This window comes from Stegodyphus dumicola, chromosome 2, assembly GCF_044657685.1.
Source record: "Stegodyphus dumicola isolate Sdum_Otavi_A_Nest chromosome 2, ASM4465768v1".
In the NCBI taxonomy this organism is placed as follows: domain Eukaryota; kingdom Metazoa; phylum Arthropoda; class Arachnida; order Araneae; family Eresidae; genus Stegodyphus; species Stegodyphus dumicola.
The window spans coordinates 203,041,207-203,061,350 of NC_140769.1; the positions used below are offsets into that span (position 1 = coordinate 203,041,207).

Consider the following 20,144-nt stretch of genomic DNA (forward strand, 5'->3'; position numbering starts at 1 on the left):
CATGGAAATAATTTAAATATTTGACACTAAGTATTTGTAATGTTTGCGGTATGAATTCGTTGGTGACGTTTATAATATAATAGATAATTGAGAGGTAAAAGTTTTTGGATATTTTATTTATTTTATATGTGGAAATGTTCATATTTGGAAAGGGTATATACTTTTTCGCGATCAGGTAATTTCATATATGTTCTTTTTACCGGGTTTAAAGATTTAGAAAATTGTCATGCATTTTCGTGAAATTTTTTTAATTTATGAGAAAAAAGCGGTGTACATGGATATAGTGAAGAGTGTGCGCAATGCCATTTTTGTGCAATTCTGGGATGTTTTTTTAAGTGAAAATAAGTCGACGTGTACATGGTTTACGTGTATGTGTTATTTTGAAAAACGTGCAAGGAGTTTGCTATTGTGCACTTTTTCCCAATTTTGCAGTGAATATTTGTCATGATTAAGCAGTTTTGTTAGATAAAATTTCTAGCCTGAGTGTAATTTGGCTAGTAGATTGTTGGAAGAAGTGTTCAGTAGATAAAAAGAAAAGAAACATGTCTTTACTTCGTGAAGACAAAATGGCGGCGGGAAAAAAAAAATAGAGGGTTGCTGTAGGAGAGTTGGTCGCCAAATTTTCACCAAAAAATCGCCAAGTTACCATAATGTAAAGATCAACCAATGTTATTTTAAAATTCAGTTGTCAGACCTGAAACTTTTCTACGACATTTTCTATTTTTGCATTTCTTAAAACTTTCTGATACTTTTTTAAGATAAATATGTCACATAAAGATTGAATTTGAATCCTTTTAGGGCTTTTAATTTCTTTACTTCATGTTCATTGTTGTAAAGATTTTGCAAAAAATTTCTGTTATTTGTTTGTATAGCTTAGTGTTAATTAAATCCATTTTTACCTTAAATTAGCCTAGTTATAACATTAGTATTATTACTATTACAGTACAAAGTCCGAGATCCAGACTCGTCGGGACTTTGTCGATTCTGGATTGGGGATTTTTCTGGATATTAGATCATCAGTTTTAACCCCTTAACTGCCGCGGGCGTATATATATGCCTTGCTCAGCCGATGCGTTAACTGCCCCAGGCGTATATATACGTCCTTCCAAACTGCTATCATTTGCTTTGCGCTGCTACACCTAAAATTATTCGCAAAGTTAACGCATCGGCTGCGCATCTGGGGCAGTTAACGCATCGGCTGAGCAAGGTGTAAATATACGCCCGCGGCAGTTAAGGGGTTAATCTAGTAATATGGCATGCAGAAATTATAAAATTAAAAATATGAAACCATGATTTATGAAATAATGAACATTTATGATCTAAAGGGTATCAAAATTTACACACACACACACACACACACACACAAAAAAAAAAAAAAAAAAAAAAAAAGCTTAATATTTATTTGTTTACTTTATCATAGATTTCTTTCAATGCAAGTTATTCAAGTTGCTTCAATTTTTTGTACTAATACTTTCTCTTTAATTCTGTAGACAACATTACATAACAACAAGACATAATTTCTTGTTTAGTTACATAATTGAAGTCCTGAAACTGCTGTGTGGATAATTCTGACTAACTTATGAATCGAAAGTTTTTTGTTTTCAGTAACCTCTTTGTCACTTTCTTCACTACGGACAGCGGTATTTTCTGGATCTAGAACCATACTACAGATTTTGCCATCCATTAAATGACTGATGATTGAGGAGCATTGTCATCACAATGAAAAACTTTTTTTATATCATCTTCATTTATTAACGCTTCTCCATATTTCTTTACAAAATCTGTTTACTGGAAAATTTCACCTTTGGTTTGCAATATCCAAAAATCTTTAAATATCGCGGTTATCATCATAAAATTTAGTTATCATTTTCACTATACATATTCAGCTCTATATTAGGAAATTGGCTATGATAATGGAAATTGGCATTAAATGACTGATGATTGAGGAGCATTGTCATCACAATGAAAAACTTTTTTTATATCATCTTCATTTATTAACGCTTCTCCATATTTCTTTACAAAATCTGTTTACTGGAAAATTTCACCTTTGGTTTGCAATATCCAAAAATCTTTAAATATCGCAGTTATCATCATAAAATTTAGTTATCATTTTCACTATACATATTCAGCTCTATATTAGGAAATTGGCAACTAAAGGCAAAGTTGTTCTGCTAAATTTTATGTTGCTTCTATTGCGCATTGAGGCAATTAAGGCTGAACTGTATTAGTTATTTATTATACTTATGTCTATTTCTTGCACATGCTTTAAGGCTTATCTGAGTCCTGAATAAATAAATTCCCACAAGTAAAGCTTATTGAGGGCTCACCCTAGATATCTTACTACCTGATGCAGTTTCTTTGGGTCTTAAATTCTGCCGCTTGGTGTGGCCATACGAGCCTTGGCGCTGGTTCTAGATTTATGCAAATAACAAATCATTTATTCTTAATTCAAATAGCACTAACTGTAATCTTTTGGCCCATAAGTATCATTCAGAAAATCTATTTTTAGCATATGAAAAGAAATTTTTGATAAATTTTTCCTGGTCAACATTTCTTAGTGCATTTATCTTAAATCTGTAATCATCGCCAAGTGTAATGTCAACATAAAAGGTTATCATACTCTTTATTATTCAATTACTAATATAAAAAATTGTTTAGACATGAGTCATTACTCAAGTTGTTATGTGTTGATAAACGTGGTGATGAAAGCAAAATATAATAAATAATGATTTGCCAGGTTGGCATCAGGAATATAAAATATTAGTAGGTGCAAAATCAATGATGTTATGAATGTAGAATATTTCTGTTTGAGATGTATTATGCCAAGCAGATACACAGCAACGGAACCAAATTATTGATTATATACAAAATTTATGCTAAATAAAATATCTCGTTGCTAAATAAAATATCTCGTTATGGAAGAAACAATTATTAAATAATTGTTTCTTCCATAACGAGATATTTTATTTAGCACCAAAGTGAATAAGAATCAGGACTTTCCACGTGTTTTGTTATGTGAAGGGGGGGGGATCAAATGTGCATGCGTCAAGCATACAAAAAAATTTTGTTAGTGGCTTTGAGATCTGGATTTTAGATCATTCCGGTTATTGGACATCTGGATCTCAAACTTTGTATTGTGTATGATTTTATCCATGTAAACCTTATATTTGGCAGAGGTAACATTATCTTAATTTTGCATTGTAGTAAAGTGAAATTGAGACAGAGAGCCTTTTAATCCAATCAGTCATCTTCATAATCATATTTATTCAGTAAAATATTTCACACTATAATGAATTAAAGTATCATGCTGTATCTTTTTCCTCCTTTTTTCTTGTCAGCATTCTCCTTACATAAAAATTAGAAATAAATTTCGTCTGTGTTAATTGAAGTTCAGAGTTCCAGTTTTCACAGTTGTCTGTTTTTCAATGTACAATATTAATTATAAATGTATTTTTTTAATTTAAGTATGAAATGTTTGATTATATTAATCACATAATCATCAGTACTTGCTGGGGAGGAAAGGAATTATAAATGTTATTTAGAATTTTAGCCCTGACTTTATTGCTTAATTTTCAGAGATGTTAGCATTCACTTCATATATATGTTCGGTGTAAGTTTAATTATGCAGAATGTCAATAAAAAATATTGAGACTAAGTCCTTATCTTTCCCTTGGGAAAATCTTGAGTGTTAATATGTTATCTATACTAAGTATTTAATTTTGGAGTAATTTCTGATTATCTACATACTTACAAAAGATCACCAACCCATTCATGACTTTGTGAATTGGCAAAAAACATTTGTTTGGTCATTTTTAAAGCTTGCAAATACTTTTTTGCTTCATAAATAATAAATACAAAAGGAAACATTTTATAAGAAGCAGTTTCAAACCAATTTCCATTTTGCATTTTAATTCTATGTTTGGTTATCTTTACAGCTCATGCGTACTCTTTTGTTCGTAAATTAAAAGGAAACATTTTATGTGACACAGTTTCATACCAATTTCTATTTCACAGTCTTATACTGTTGGCCAAAATATCATATTTATTAAGAAATGAAAGGCCTTTTTTCCCCATTTGATAAAAACTTCAGAGTCCCTTTACAATTTCTTTCGAACTAAGTGGAGAGGGGGTAGGAAAAGAAAAAAAAACATTTCTTTGGGGGAGGAAAGTTAAATTTAAAGTATGTAAATCCATGTGTATTCAATCACTTGGCATGGTATATGCATGCATGAATTGGCTGTCGTCATCTATATATTCACACAGCTGTTATTACTGACTATTTAAACTGTGAGTGCATATAATTAAAGTATTGATTTTTGTTTATATTAACAATTGTACGTGTTAAAGAATTTAAATGGCAGTTGTTATTTATCCTGATTTTTATTAGTACTAATGTTTTTAATGCTATTTCTTTCAAATATTTGAAAAGGATGGTAAAGGACATTGTGTAATGCTTGGAGATTGTGCAGTTGATGATGACACTGGGCTTACACAACCATGCGTGTATGATGGAAATGCAGTCCCACTCCATGATACAGGTGCAATAGACTATTTAAAAGCTACCTGCCCAGATCTTGATACAGGTAATAATCATACATGCAGGAAATTTTCACTTACTATCATTTTTGTCATGGGTAATTTACTTAAAAGGCAGAGAAATAACTTATTAAATGACATGATATATCAATTAAATATAAAATAAAGATTATGCTTCCACTGCTAAGCTGAAATATCTTTTTGTATAAATACGCTGAATGAAACTTGTCTTAATGTGTAAATTTTACATATGATTTTAAATACAAATCTTTATATTTAAAATTGTACTTGTAATAAATTTATAAAAATAAAATTATAAATGTTTGATATCTAATTCCAGAGCTGATATAGTGCCATTATAATAGACATCCATGTAAACTACATTTACTCAAGATTTTTTTAAAAAATTTTCTAGCTTCATATTATATTTTTATAAGATATATCTCTTGCTATGAATACAATTCTCATAACCATACTTTAGCATAAATGATGGAGTGGCCAGTAAACTAGAGTTTTAGCATATTGGCTGTTGAGCCCCGCTGTGGGATTAGTGCATTGCTTGGTCTTGTACAGTGGCGTAGCAAGGGGGGACATATGTCCCCGGGTGCAGCATTCAAAGGGGCACCAAATTGATGTGAATAAATTGCAGAATGAAATGTTTTCCATTCTTGGCACACAGGAAAGGGGCATAAAATCTTCAGTTGTCCCCGGTCACTGAAAATCCTAGCTACGGCTCTGGTCTTGTGTTAAGTCCCCTGGACTATATGACTGTTACAAGATCATCGAGCAAGGTTTTAACCATATTGAATAGTGAACTCTCTCGTAAAGATTTCTGAGTTAACATCACCAGAAGATATAGTGATCTTTTTTAAGATTGGGCCACAAATATTTAGTGGTACTTGTGTATTATCGCAACCAACGAGGAAAAATTGCCGAAGCTTCTGAATGTACCAAACTCTGGTAACCATGCATACAACAGTGATTCAGACATTCATGAAACAGAATGTCATACACATGGCATTCTATTTCCAACATCATTTTCACATGCATTGTTTTTGTTGTTGTATCTTAAAATCAATTTTAAAATTTGTGAGTAGAAGAAAGAGAGATGAAATTTCTGCCGAAATTCATTATTTTGCCGTAAAATCTCTATAGGAACGAATATGAATTCCTCCTCAAAATGATGGTAACAAAATTTCCGTCGCAATAAAAACCTATCTGTAACTAGGCTTACTAATTATCTTTTGGAATAAGTATATAGTTGAAATGTTAAGTATACATGTAATGTATAATTTTTTACAATAAGAAAAATTTTTCTTTTTCTTCGTAAAATTTGCCAATTTGCACCAAAGTGATTGTAATAATGCACAAGTACCCATTTTGTCTTAGTTTAATTGAGATTTGTTTTCTGTGAATCCATATACATACTAACATCAGATTTTTGTTATATCACCCTCTCCCAGTTTTTAGTTTTTGAATTTTTTCATTTGATAACATATAAATACATCCTAAGAATGTGTAGTTAAGTATAGAATAGGTGCTTGTATTTTCCTCATATTTAAAATGAGTGTAAGGAAATTTCCTTTGAAACGTCCTCCACAATGTTATTTCACAACTTAGACAAGAAGTCTAAGTTGAGACTTGTATTGTTCATTCAGAATGTTCTGCAGTTTTTCAAATTGAAGCACATTTTCTTCTAATTATTTTATCACTGTGGATAAGGTGTGATTTTAATTGAAATGGATATATTTCTGCTTATGTTGCATAATTCTAGCTTGTGTTGTGGTATAATTTTTGTTCTTAGCAGTGCACTGCTAAGAACAAAGAACTCAAAAATCCATTTTCATCATATTATGCTGTTTTATTTTAAAAAAAGACATGTTGGTCAAACTGCTTGTAAAATTTAGGCCTTTTTAGGACAAGTTCTGTTTCTAGTAACAACAGTTTGGAGGTGGTTTAACCCTTTCCAGCACGCTACCTTTGAAAGATGGAATTTTGACCCCCGCACCCCCAGTTAAAAGTTAAAGTTAGGCAGTCTAATCAGGCCTAGAGGAGTATGCAAGTTAAATTTTTGTAAAGATAGCACTTTCTTAATTCTGTGGGCATGCCCTGAGCGGGCTCACTGAATGAGTAGAGCTTCGAAAAGAGTGTTGAAGCGAGCATTGCTAGGAAGCAGGTAATAGAATAACCAGTTTTGCCAACAATTAAAAAGCACTAGATTCTGAATATCGTAGCAGATTTAGCATTACCCAGGGTATGCCACGGGAACGCTTGCTTCTCTACCCCCCCCCAAAAGCTCTTCTTGGTAATATGATGATTACATGCATATAAGTGAAAAAAAGTAACTGTATATGATATTTACATTATTTACATTTCATATTTAATTTTTTTTTTTTTTTTTTTTTTTTTTTTTTTTTTGTGTGTGTGTGTGTGTGTGGTGGTGGTGGTACTTTTCAAAGAAAATGACACCACCTTTGAAAAAGCACAACACAACATTTCATATTTTGCATATGTACCGGGATCCGTATCAGATTCATTATCTCAAGGCAATTCGTGTAGCACTTTCAGTGCTTCAGAAATGGTCAGTCCTCTCTCTCATCCATTTGCAAAATAATTAAGAATCAGAAAAAAATGAATTAATAATATATCTACAATTAGAAAATTTAAACTGTAAAGTAAAATTAAATAAACATCTGCAACTCAAAACTATCAAGCGCTAACAAAACTTCTTTGAACGAAAGCCAAAGAGAAACAGAGAACTGCTCTAGTGAAAAACAGTGCAGCTATCTGATAAAGTTACCCCTAACCTTAAAAAAAAAAATCACCCCAACAGTTTCTTAGTTGGTAACCAAACCTCCCCTCGGAGGGGAGGGAAAAAAAAAACAGGAAATGAAACACAGGTGTAGACCTATCTTTCTATTGTGATTGAGCTCACCAGAGAGCTGAAGTGAAACAAAAATACAGCTGTTGGTCTGGTCCTAGTGTCTCTATTCACCTGTTCGATTTTAGGCAAGATTTCAAGGTAAAAATTGAAAACTAATATAGAATAAGGATAGAAAATAATATAGAATAATTAGCATATGGCCAAGAAAATAACATAGAAATTTCTTTTCAAACAATTCCTTTTATATACTAAAAAAATCTGCAAAATTTCTTTGAAAAATGTGGGGCTTTAAAAACTAAAGATGGCTAAGATATATGGACTGGTTTTTGTTGTGCTGCCATCTAGTATAAATAAAGAAGGTTTGGAGAAACCTATAGTAACATATAAATCCTTTTTCATTCAGTTTTTCTGTGTGTATAGAGGGAAACTGTTAGGTGTGTCCAGGCTGGGTACCCAGTGCCGCAAAGGGTTAAGAAGCTTAAATGCTGAAATTTCGGCCTCAAAGATGATGCCCGCTCTGAATTACCATCCCCTGTAAACAAGGACCTCTAAAAAGAAACAAGCACTGAAATTCCACTTTTTGTAGTTCAGGAATTATCAAACAGACTAAATTCCAAAAAGAACAGTAGATGATCATTTAAATAAAATTGGGTATGTGAGCAACTACTATGTATAAGTACCCTGTAACTTTAACAGAGTAGAATATGCTTGTTCAAGTTTTGGCAGTGATTCTTTGCTGAAAAGAAATAAAGAAGTTCCTTTTTTTGAAATGCTTATTACTGGATATGAAAAGTGGATACTATACAATAACATTATAAGAAAAAGATCATGAAGCCAAAAGAATATCAAATTAGCATATCCCAAAAAACTAATGCTTTATGTATACTCGGGACTACAAAGGAATTTTATACTATGAAATGGTTTTGATCAAATCAAATAATATATCCAGAAATATATTGCTTGTAAATAGCAATTTTAAAAAGAGAAATTGGGGGGGAAAAAAAAAAAAAAAAAAAAAAAAAAAAAACTAGAATTGACCAGTCTTTGAAATGTTGTCTTTGATCATGGTCAGCCCCACATTTTGATAAATGTCAGACAACTTATTGAGTATGGTTGAGATGTTTGATGTCATATTCACTAGTCCTAGCATCCGTATTTCAGTCTCCTCAGCAAATTTAAAAATTCTCTTAAATGCTTCTTTAAAGACTCAAATTGCACTTTGAGAACTTCTTTAAGAATAAACCTGTTGTCTTTTTAAAAAAACGCAATTTTCTAGCTGCTGGCGAGATGGCAGAAATCATATAATGAAATGTTACTTATGTGATTCATTGGAATTAAGTGTTTTACCGCTTCATTTGTATTGTGCATAGAAAAGTCATAGAAATCTCAGATAACCTAAATGTATAATTTAATAATTAACCAGTCTTTTATTTATTTTCAGGTCCTGATTTTGCAGTCTGTTGTAGTACCAGTCAAGTTAATACCTTCCAAACACAACTTAACACTTTAGCTGCTTTATTTAAACGTTGTCCATCATGTTACCATAACATAGCAAATATTTTCTGTCAGTTGGTTTGTTCACCATCACAGAGTGAATTTCTTAAAGTAAGTGAGGGAAAAAATTACTGCAATTTTAGGAAAATTTTCTTAATGCTGTTGCTTTGATAACAGCATATTATGTGATAAACTGAAATTTTAAATTCTATGCCTATTTAAAAGGGATATAGAAATATATAATTAATGATAGCTTTTTTTTTTCCCTCATGCTAATTGTTAAATTTTCATTGCTTTCATAAAACAGTCATTTATTATTATTAATCTTGTAGCTTTAAATTGTATTTGTTTCTCACTTTTAATTTTAAATGCTGTATTTGCTCCAATATTTTCCTGCTTCCTCTATTGTATGTAGGTTTTCCCTCTGAGAGCTAGTTTATTGGTAAATTGTAGTCCCTTAATTATTTTTTTTTCAGTGTAATCAGTTTGTATTTGCATTTTTGTACTAGCATTTCATTAATTTTATTTTTTCCTGCATTTATTATTTGAAACATATTTTGTGCTGTTCTCTTGTTAAGCTACCTGCATGTGACAAGTGTTCATATATTTAAGAAACTTTCCAAACAGATGATTTTACCTTACATCTGATATTTACATTGTAACTCATTATAGCCTTAACTACTATTGATGTATTCGATCTTTTGAAATACAGGTCTTTTATTTTCCCTCTTCTCCTTGATTCCTCTAATATCTCTTTGATGAACTGCAGTTAAGACTCATTCTTGTGAGATGCACCGAGGGTTTTACTATGTAATTGAACCCAGTCACAATGAGTCCGGCTCAGTTACTGTCATATATAGGCTCACTATTTGCCAGATAATATAATATTCATATTACTATACATTCTTATTGGGATAAGTTTCTATTAAAGAAATATTATTATGATTGTTACAAGTAGTTTATCCATGGGCACTTTTCATTTGTTATATTTGTAATGTAACCGTATTCTTTGGAAATTAAATTACTTGCATAATTTTCCCATTTCGATTTTGGACAATAATAAAATTAATTACAAAAAGGGAAAAATTTGTGAAGAAATGTGGTAATACATGAGTATATAGTAGCATTCTGTGTAAATAGTTAGTATATTCAGGCAAGCAATCATCTATTTAGTATATTCATGCAAGAATGTACAAATGTCTTTCACATCCTGTAGGAATAATAACATTTGATATTCTCTATCATTCTATCATTGATGCCTTATAACATAAGTTTGATTTTGGCATCATTACTTGCATTATAAGAAATAAGTACAATATGTAGATAATCTTTTATTTACTTTCTTCATTTAAAGTTTGTTAATTTTGTTTGATTTGAACATCGGTATGTGTATTTTTAGTAGTTAAAATGTATATGAGATACTTTTCTATTAATTGTATAACTAATTTATTTCAAAAATCAAACTTATTAGGTCACTAATAGTTCAAGCTTCAAGACCAAACAGTCTGTGACTGAAATGGATTACTACCTGACAGAAAGCTTTGCTCAAGGCCTCTTCAATTCATGCAAGAATGTACAAATGTCTTTCACATCCAATCCAGCTGTAGGAATAATGTGTGGAGGTCACCTGACTGACTGTAATGCTCATTACTGGTTGGAATATATGGGTGGTCATGATCCTTCTCCTTATCAAATAAATTTCCGTCTTGAAAAAACAGATAATATAACTGTAAATGGAACTGTTTTCCACCCTATGAACAAAACTATCATCCCATGTTCTCAAGCTGTTGGTCCAGGTGGCAGTGCATGTTCATGTGTAGATTGCCCGTGCAATCCTGAACCTCCACCTGAACCCAACCATGATCACAGAGAACTTTTTGGATTGCCTTTGTTAACAGCTGTCATGATTATAATATATCTCATTGTTGCACTTATAATCATTGGTGGATTTCTTTGGAGCAGTTGTTCTCAAAAGAAACATGGTAAGTTTACAATGTAATTATTATTATAATTTTTAAGCGTGCCATTTTATTTAAGTAGTTTTAGTCAGGCTAAACGATGGGTGCAGTGTATGCAGATTTTCATACAGAATGTTTGTGTGCCAACTACTATTGGCATTCCATCTGAAGAGGGTGGTTCCCCCCCTTTTAGATTAGTTTGTTACTTTTTTATTTCATATTCACACCACATTTCTTTTTAGTCTGAAATCTGGATGACCAATGCCTAGAGTCACCAAAATGTAAATAAATATAAAACAAAATAATATAAAAAGTATTCCCGGTAAAATCTAGAAATGGGGAACATAATACTCAACAGAAAGCAGGGATACCATGAATGTGATTTTCCTCCAGACTAACTGAGATTCCTGCATATCACTTTGAAACATCCTGCTGGCTAGGGTGTCAAATCATAACCAATAACAATACATTGACTGACGTTGTATTGATAAGATCACACTTTTGGCCTTTGAGTGGTTGTAGGGGGAGAGACAAGGTCAGCACTACCTGATGCAATCCCTGCTGGTCCAAAATTCTGGATCTTGGTAACTCGCCAAATTCTAAAAATTTTTCTGCCCATTACCTGTCATCCTCTCCTGGGTTTTTCTCCATCAAACTTGGGGTTAGAGCTGCACAGTTAATGAGGCGGAACTATACCTGCGCAACAAAGGGTAAAATTCCTGTGTCTTGCCTATTTATTCTTATACCTGCCCATTGACTTTCCTAAATTCTAAACATTTTGCATCCTTAATTTTTATCGCTCAGGTCTCCTTTAAATTCTAGATTTTTTTTTTTTTTTTTGTAAATTTTTGTTGGAGGGTTAGCGTTTTTCTATCTGACCTTAAACAAAAAAGGAAGCCCCAGTGCTGCAATGGCAATACGTGTCATTTCATTCAATTTAGACTGATGATCTAAATTCCGTAAATATGTGAGATCTGGAATGACCAAGGTTCTGACAATTCTGGATTTCACACTTTTTTACTGTATTTAACAGATGAATTATTTAAAGTACATAACTGTTTAGAGTACAAGCTGACATAAGTTTGCCTTATCTTTTTGAAAATATAATTTTTTGGTTAATGATTATGTATTAATTTCTGAATGATAGGATTGGAACTGTCAGTCTTAATTTCGGATTTACAGCAGCTGAAGGCTATAAAATTTTCTGTATAGTATAAATTAATATCCCAAAATATCGTTGCAAATAATAAAGAATTAGTGTTTGAATTTCAGTCAAATCTGAATCAAAATTACATTTGAATCATTTAAGTTAATTTAAAATGTTATTTATAACTTTGTAGTTTGTTTTGAAACATACGTTTGACCCAAATTTAAAATTATAATGCAGATTGGCAGATTGTTTGCGTTCATGCTAGGGCTAAACCTAAAGAAAGGAGGGTTTGTATTATCGTTTGTTTCGGAAAATGGGTTTTTGTGATTTATGTTTACTGTTTTAATATGTAGGAAAATTCTGATAATTGAAAATTTAATATGCATGATAGCCAGATAGCATGATTGAAGGGAATGATACGTTTAACATGAGCACTTAATAGCTTACATAAATTAACAGAGCTGCAAGTTCTCCCAATAAAACTGCAAGACTTTTTTTTTTTTTTTTCAAATATTTTCCAGTCTTTCAGTGAATTTTAAAATTTTCTCTTTCATAATTATCTGAATTTCAATAATCTCTTTTAAATGTAGAATCTAGAATAATTTTACATTAGATTTTATAGGAGAATAGTTTATGTATATAAGATAAAAAATATGTGAATCAAAATTATAATTTAAATTAACAACAACTCTTTAATTCTTCCTTTCTACTTTAAGATCATAATAACTTCTCTGGATTGTGTCATTTCTAGACCAGTCCATCTTCCATCTCCTGCATAACGCTGATGGCATAACTCTGAGAACTTAAACCAAAACCTTTCTCATAACAAACTGCCATATTGTATAAATGCGCAGTTAGCTTACAGTTCTGTTGCTGCTCGGAAGCTATTTCATTTCGCTTGTGCTTTGTCTTACTGCTAACTATGTTGTTATATAAAATGTGATACTCTATATAAAATTGTGGTGTGCATATTGCACCCATGACTGTGTGTAATAAAAAAATAAGGTTTCGATAATTAGTTTGTGTCCAGCAATAAAGATTATGCTCAATTCGGCTACGTCTTTCTTCAAATGTCTCCTTTGAGTGTCATCTTTCTAATTACGCAGGCTTGTGCTTTATCGTACTGCTAACTATATCGTTATTTAAAATGTGATACTCTATATAAAATCGGTGTGTATCGTGCCCATGATCATGTGTAATGAAAATATATGGACTTGATAATAAGTTCGTATCTAGCAATAAAGATTATGTGCTCAATTCAGCCATGTCTGTCTACAAGATCTCTCCTCCGAGTGTTATCTTTCTAATTATGCAGCAGTCTCTCCCAGTTTTTATTACAAATATATGTATTACAGAAACACAAAAAAATTGTATATATAAATATATAATCATTTTAAGTATTTTCATGCATTATGCATCTGAAAATTGATCAGTAAATACATAAAGAAATTTAGTAGTAATCTTTCACCAAGATCAAAAATTGGACACCAGTTAATTTCAATAAATCATTTAAATGTAGAATAAGAATTCTATAAATGTTAAAAAAATTGAAATAAACCATCACAAGAAAAACCAAAAATAAAGTAAAAAACAAAGAAGATGAAAGACTCAAATTAACTCTGATATAATGTTGTAGGAGGAGGATATATACTGAACTATATATATATATAATTAGAAGATAAATTTTAGTAAGCACGCCAATTTTGACATAAATTGATCTTTTTTCGTTTGTTCTTACAACCTTACTAATAATAATATATTCAGTATCTTAAAACCCTTTATAAGACAGTTGGAAGTATACTTGAACCAATTTCTACAAATTTCAAATGTCCATGCTAAGCTATTTTACCATATCTAATCAGTGTTCCAGTCTAGTAATAACTTCAGGAAATGCAATAACAGTGTCAGTGAATGCACTGACTACATCATATGGTTTTAACAGTAAAGGTTAGCCTGGGATAAAGCAGAGAGGACAACACTAGGAAGCCACTTTTTTCCAGTGCATAACCCATCATTCATTTGATCATTTCTCATCAGTTTTATTGGTGATTATAAACACAGAATTGATAAGCACATACATTCAAGTGTTTAACTATTTCTTTACAGTAAATAAAATCTTTTTATGGTTTTGGATATTTTACCTGCATTGAAAATCCCTAATTAGTTTTTAGTTCAATTATTTTTTACACTTATTATGTAAAATGTGTAGAAAATGCAAAAAATATACAGCAGAGGAAACTGTTGAATTATTTTTTGCCCTTCTGAGTGACCCTGAAGATTCAAAGTTCCAGATATGGGAACAGGTTAAAAATTTTCAGTTTGGAAAAACAGAAATTCTGATTTATCTGATCCATAGCATAGCCCTAGGAGAGATGCAAATAATCAATGCAATCAAGTGGATGTGAGCCAAAGAATTGATTCAATGTCTAGAATTATAGCAGATCAAAATTATTCTAATGATACTGAAGAGTGTAGTGTAGATGATGAACAAGAGAAGAGTCAGTCTAATGATGTACGGCATTTTTGCACCTGTGTTATTTCTATGGATAGAGAAGGAATTATTAATCTTAGTCTAACGCAAGGCAATATATTAAAGTACTTTTTCCCAAATATTAAATGAGGAAATTTTAGAGAACTTATTGTCAATAAAATAAATTTATGTTTCTCAAGTCAAAACATAAGTACAAACAGGTCACTCTCTAAATGAAACAACAAAAACCTGGGAGGGCATGCATGCTGAAGAATTACAAGCTTGGATTAGAAAGAACATAACTAATGGGATTATTGTGTTGCCTAGTCTCAAAAACTGTTGGAGTTATGATCATGTGTTAGATCAACAAATTATTTCACAATTTATGACATGCTAGCATTTCAGACAAAATAACATGTAAGAAAAATTACATGAGATTAGGCCTCTTAATGCACATCACAGTAAGAAAATGACAAGAGGTTACAATGTTGTGTTTAGCTTATTCAAAAACTGGATACATACAAAAGTTTCAGATTTGTTCTGGTAAAGCTAAAGATCAGATTACAACTGATACAGTGGGAAAATAAGTAGATTTTAACAGGATGTTTGAAAAGGCATAGAAGTTGTCATTTTATTTGTTGCTTTTATATTATAGTTAAACCAATGAAAATGTTACATCGAGACATTTATGTTCTGAGAACTGTAAGGACCAACCAAAAAGGAATTCTTGCACTGACGAAAGGAGAAATTGTTGAAGAGAAGAGAATTTGAACTCAAATGCAAAGAGGATATTGGAGCCATCAATTGGATGGCTAACAAACCAGTAACCATTCTTAAACAGTATATATCCCAAAATTCACAATAGCAGTCTCAGAGAAAAAATGATGAAACCAGTAGTCCATTGCTGTATTCAGTTGCTATTGCTGCATATAATAAGATTATGGAAGGTGTCGATCACTTTGCTGATCTCAATCGCCATATATATATGTAATATTATGAGTAGATAGGCACAGGAAATGATCAAGCTTAGCAATCTGGTCACAACAGAGTCCGTGTTTGGTCATGGTGGAGTGGAAAACCTCAGAATTGAAGGTCACAGAAGAATTTAAATTTTTAGCTCCATATTTTTATTCAATGCAAATGGCAGATCATTCAAGCTGTGATATTAATTTAGACTGAATACGATTATTTCGTCATACTATTCAAACAAAGACAGACAGAGCGGCAGCAAAAAGGTGTTACAGCGGCAGGCGGAGAAAAACAATCTGACGAAAAATGGCGCTAGCTCCTCATTTATAGCACCAGTTGCGTAACATGCCCGAGTGTTCTCGAAAGTACTGCTCTAGGGGTAAGATCCAGAAATTGCAGAAAGTTACTTAGAGGTTGTCTGTTCACATAGAGCAAAGCCATTGTATTTTTTATATTTTACATGCATATATATACGTAAATAAAAAAACCAAGTTAAAAATGACCCTATAAAGGGTTAAAGAAAAAGATTCTTAAAAAAGCTAATTAATTGATATTATCATTTCTAAATGAAACTCAAATTGCAAATACTTAGGGGTTTTTCCCTGGAGTAATTTTCGGTATTTTTCTGCTCTATTTTTATCTGAACTGTATTTTTCACAAAGCTTTATAAAGCAATTTAGGAAGACTTAAGTAATGTTTGAGTACATATTTATATTTAATTTTGCTTTAAATCTATAAATAAAGCATTATTAAATTTACCTACTTGATTAAAGCACTTAAATTAAAGTTCTGTAATTCATCTGCAGTTTTAATCAATATAAAATTTTTTAAAAAAATCATGAAATTAGTGCAGTCAGCCAAAAAAAAAATAGCTTAAAATTAAATTAAAAACTAAAAAAAGAATTGCATATTAATTTAATATATTCTATGTCAAAATCATATAGTCAGTTTAATAACCCAAATTACAGATTATTAATTAGTTTTAATTAAAATTAGTCAATGGAGTCTTTGCAGTCATTACCATGCAAAATAAAAGTTTCATCAGTAATTTTTTTAATTCAACAACGTTGTTTGAATGAATAAGAAACAAAGTAGCTTTTCCTTCGAAAAAATCTTGCAGAAATCTGTAGTCATGATACATGATTATGATTTTTCAGTACTGGTTTTGAATAGTAAGATTTGCTAAATTCACATGTGATTTCAATAAATGATAAAATACTGTTTGGGCAGTAATTCTGTTGAAAACAAAGCATTCGTGTATTAAGAAATTTGGGATCTCTTTGTTGTTAGAATAACAAAGAGAAACAGACTATTTTTGTTTAAATTTAAATCGTGTTTTTGTTTAAATTTTGTATTCTAGTTTCAAACTAAAAACTAAGATACTGAAGAGCTTGAGCCAAATTTCAGTTACACTGAGTATGCTAAGGAAATTTTGTTTAATGCTTATAGTGGTTTGGAAGTCTGCCACAATAAAGTGATTATGAATTGCTTAATAAAAATTTGAGCATTGTTCAAATCCATGATTTTATCTTCTAATATGGCTTAATTTTAAATGTTTTAATTTCTACAAATTAACATTAACTAATGAATTTATTTTTACTATTTATTACTTGAATATAATACAGTTCTACTCAATGTTTATTAATTAATGGATTAAGTAGTTGTGTTAGGTTTAAGTTTCATGTAAAAGTATTTCTCTTTCACTAAAACAAGTGTCAAATGAAAATATTGAAAAATAGTCAATTTTGCTGGCTATTAATATTTAGTTAAGAGTAGGTCATTATTTTATATTAATGCAGAGGTTATACAATAAAAAAGGGTTGATTCACATCAACATAATTGATAATTTTTGGTATCATAATGTGATTAGTAATAGTAGTTATCTAGATTATCTATTTAAACCAAATAAAAGTAAGCTGATTGTTAATTTATTTTTATTTCATGGATAATTTTTTTTGTTTATTTTAATATTAATAAAGTTAATTGATTTTTAAAATGTTAAATACATTTAGATCAATATACACCGAAGAGTTATTTCATTATGACCACCCTGTTAACCCCTTCGTTTCGACTGTCACGTCTACATGCCAGCAACGAACACACTTCCCGGCCGACATGCAGGCGTGCCAGAGCATTTTCCCGTTTAGCCCCGACTGTCACGTATTTGTGCCAGCGTCCTGGAACATTTTAAAAACTATAATTTCTGCCACAAGATGGCACTGTATGTCCATATGGTTTCAGATACATGTACATTAGACCTTCTACTCAAAATGAGAGATGTATGACTCACATACACGTGTTTTAGATTATATAAACAAATGGGGAAATGTTTCCGAATAGCGGGATTTATGACGTCTTTTTAAATTCGCACATGGTAGTTGTTTATTTAAGTAGAGAAGTTTTATTCTCGCTAAAGCGTTGGGTATTTCGGTTTGCAGTTCAGTTTTTAGAAAATAATTTCAACTGTAAAAACAGAAAGAATTCACGTCTAAATGTGAATTCTTTCTGTTTTTACAGTTGAAATGTCGAAGCGTCGAAAATGTTTAACAAAGTATGAAATAGCAGAAATGATGCAAAATATTTCAGATATTGATTCTGATAGTAGTGATAGTGATACTATGATATATTCTGATCATAAAGAATCTGGCGAATCTAATGAGGATGAGGACATAAAATGGTGAGTAATGAAAATAAAATGTGTAAAATATGCATTTAAACGAGAAATAAGGTAATTAAAGTATATATAAAAATATCTATAAGGCATAAGCCGTTTAAATACTCTATAGAGCATTATTAAACAATGCGTTGATACTTCGGAAATTTCATGGATTTAGGCTTAATAGCAAAAAAGCCCCCGGCCCTGGACAGACGCTTGCGTAAGACACTGCCGGCCTCCGCGATAAGCGCGCGTTTGCGCTACCCGGCGCGAAGGGGTTAATAATGTTGTGGGACCACCTGTATAGCCCTCAAAACTGCCAGCACGCAGCGTGGCATTGACTCCACAAGGTGCTGGTTGGTAGTCTGAGGTATCTGGTATCAAGCGCTCACCAAATGGTCCTGCAATTCCCGCAAATTGTGAGGGGGCTAGTGTTTCATCATGAATTTTTTTTTCTTGGTGGGATCACAAATGCTCTATTACAGCATTTTTTAACCAGTGGTGTGCATACCGCTGGCAGTACGCAAGAGAAAAATAGGTGTATGTAAAGAAGCAAATAATTTTAACTATTAAATTCAAAAATTAAATACCCCAACATCCTGTTTAAGTTTTTCTCTAACATGTGTAAATTTATGTGATCTGAGCTTTGTTCAGGGTCAATAGCCACTCAGAGACTTTAGCAAAATAATCCATTTTTATTTTCACAAATATTCTTTTAGCTATAGACATAATAAAATTTGTCATAAATGATGTTTTTATGAAGTTATAGAAATGGATGCTGTGTCTAATAAGAAATAAAAATAAGTTTCTATAAAATGATAATAGAATTTCATTAATTCTTTTAGAGTTGATTGATTTATTAGCCTGTCTACACTTTATGTCGCCACCCTTTCTGGTCTCATATTCCTCTATTTTCAATTAGAGTAATTTTTTTTTTAACGTCAATGTACTGTCTCTAGTAGCAGATATTGTGTTTTCTTGTTGCTTTGTATTCCTTACTTTTCTATGGAATTTGAGAATATCGTTTGATTTTCAAGAACTTGTAATGTATTGTGCATTTAAATATTTGTAAAAAAATAATAAAACAAACCTAGATTTTCAAAATGGAAAAAATGGCTAGGATTTACTAAATGCAAAATGGATGATTCGCAGATAATGGAACCAGAACAATCTGCTAGCACTAAGAATATTGAAAAGAAAAGAAAAATTGTTTATAGAAAATATAATGAAAGTTATTTATCATTTGGGTTTACTTGGAATGGAGATGAAATGTATCTTGGCCCATTTCAGATGCAGTTGGCGATAATGTGTCGTCAATGTAGACCCAGACAGTATTTCACCACTATTGTAGCTGGTGGTTATTTCGGTTATTGTAACTCTTCAGTCACGATGAACAGTGCATAGCAATCTCTGCTTTCCTTTGGAATCAATGTGCCATTGACGACACAATGTTGGCCGACTTGTCATTTCACCTTCCGTACACCATGTTCGATATGTGCTCACAACAGTAAATAGCCCAGTAAATGCGCAGTTTCTGGTATTGATGTTCCCAGTCGTCAAGCCGTGATGATTTGACCTTTATCAAAGTCTGATAAATCAGCTGCTTTTCCCATTATGTCGCTAATCGCGCTATGTTTGGAAACGCTACTTTATATACTCTAGCATCAGCAGCGTATGTGCAGTGGTTTTGTTCTTGGGTGAGCCCATTGTTATAGATGGAGGGTGGTCATAATGTAATTGCTCTTCAGTGTATATGGCATGTAAATAAATCTGTGATTTTAATTATAGTGTAATGAAAAGCAGTTATGTTCTGCATGTAAACATTGCTACTGCTGTTCTTTATATTCAAGTCATTGTTTATGCATAAGAAGTGCCTTTGCTTTTCCATAAGAAGTACCTTTTTTACTAAAAATATATTAAGTAAATATGATAGTGTTACACAGTTCAATGACATTAATGTGACCACTGCCTACTTTTGGCATCAACCTAAATAACCATTCACAACTAGCAGTAAAGTGTATGTAAAG

The 20,144-nt window shown here is 31.5% G+C and overlaps 1 protein-coding gene across 4 annotated transcripts in view; it reads left to right on the forward strand.

Moving 5' to 3' along the window:
- Positions 1-20,144, forward strand: part of LOC118185884 (NPC intracellular cholesterol transporter 1-like) — a 149,474-nt gene that overhangs the window by 21,329 nt on the left and 108,001 nt on the right. For all 4 annotated transcript variants that reach the window (XM_085811644.1, XM_085811643.1, XM_035355806.2 and 1 more), the window contains exons 3-5: positions 4,430-4,583; positions 8,862-9,025; positions 10,386-10,896. In XM_085811644.1, coding sequence (XP_085667770.1) covers positions 4,430-4,583; positions 8,862-9,025; positions 10,386-10,896 — 829 coding nt within the window. The remainder of the gene's footprint in view (positions 1-4,429; positions 4,584-8,861; positions 9,026-10,385; positions 10,897-20,144) is intronic.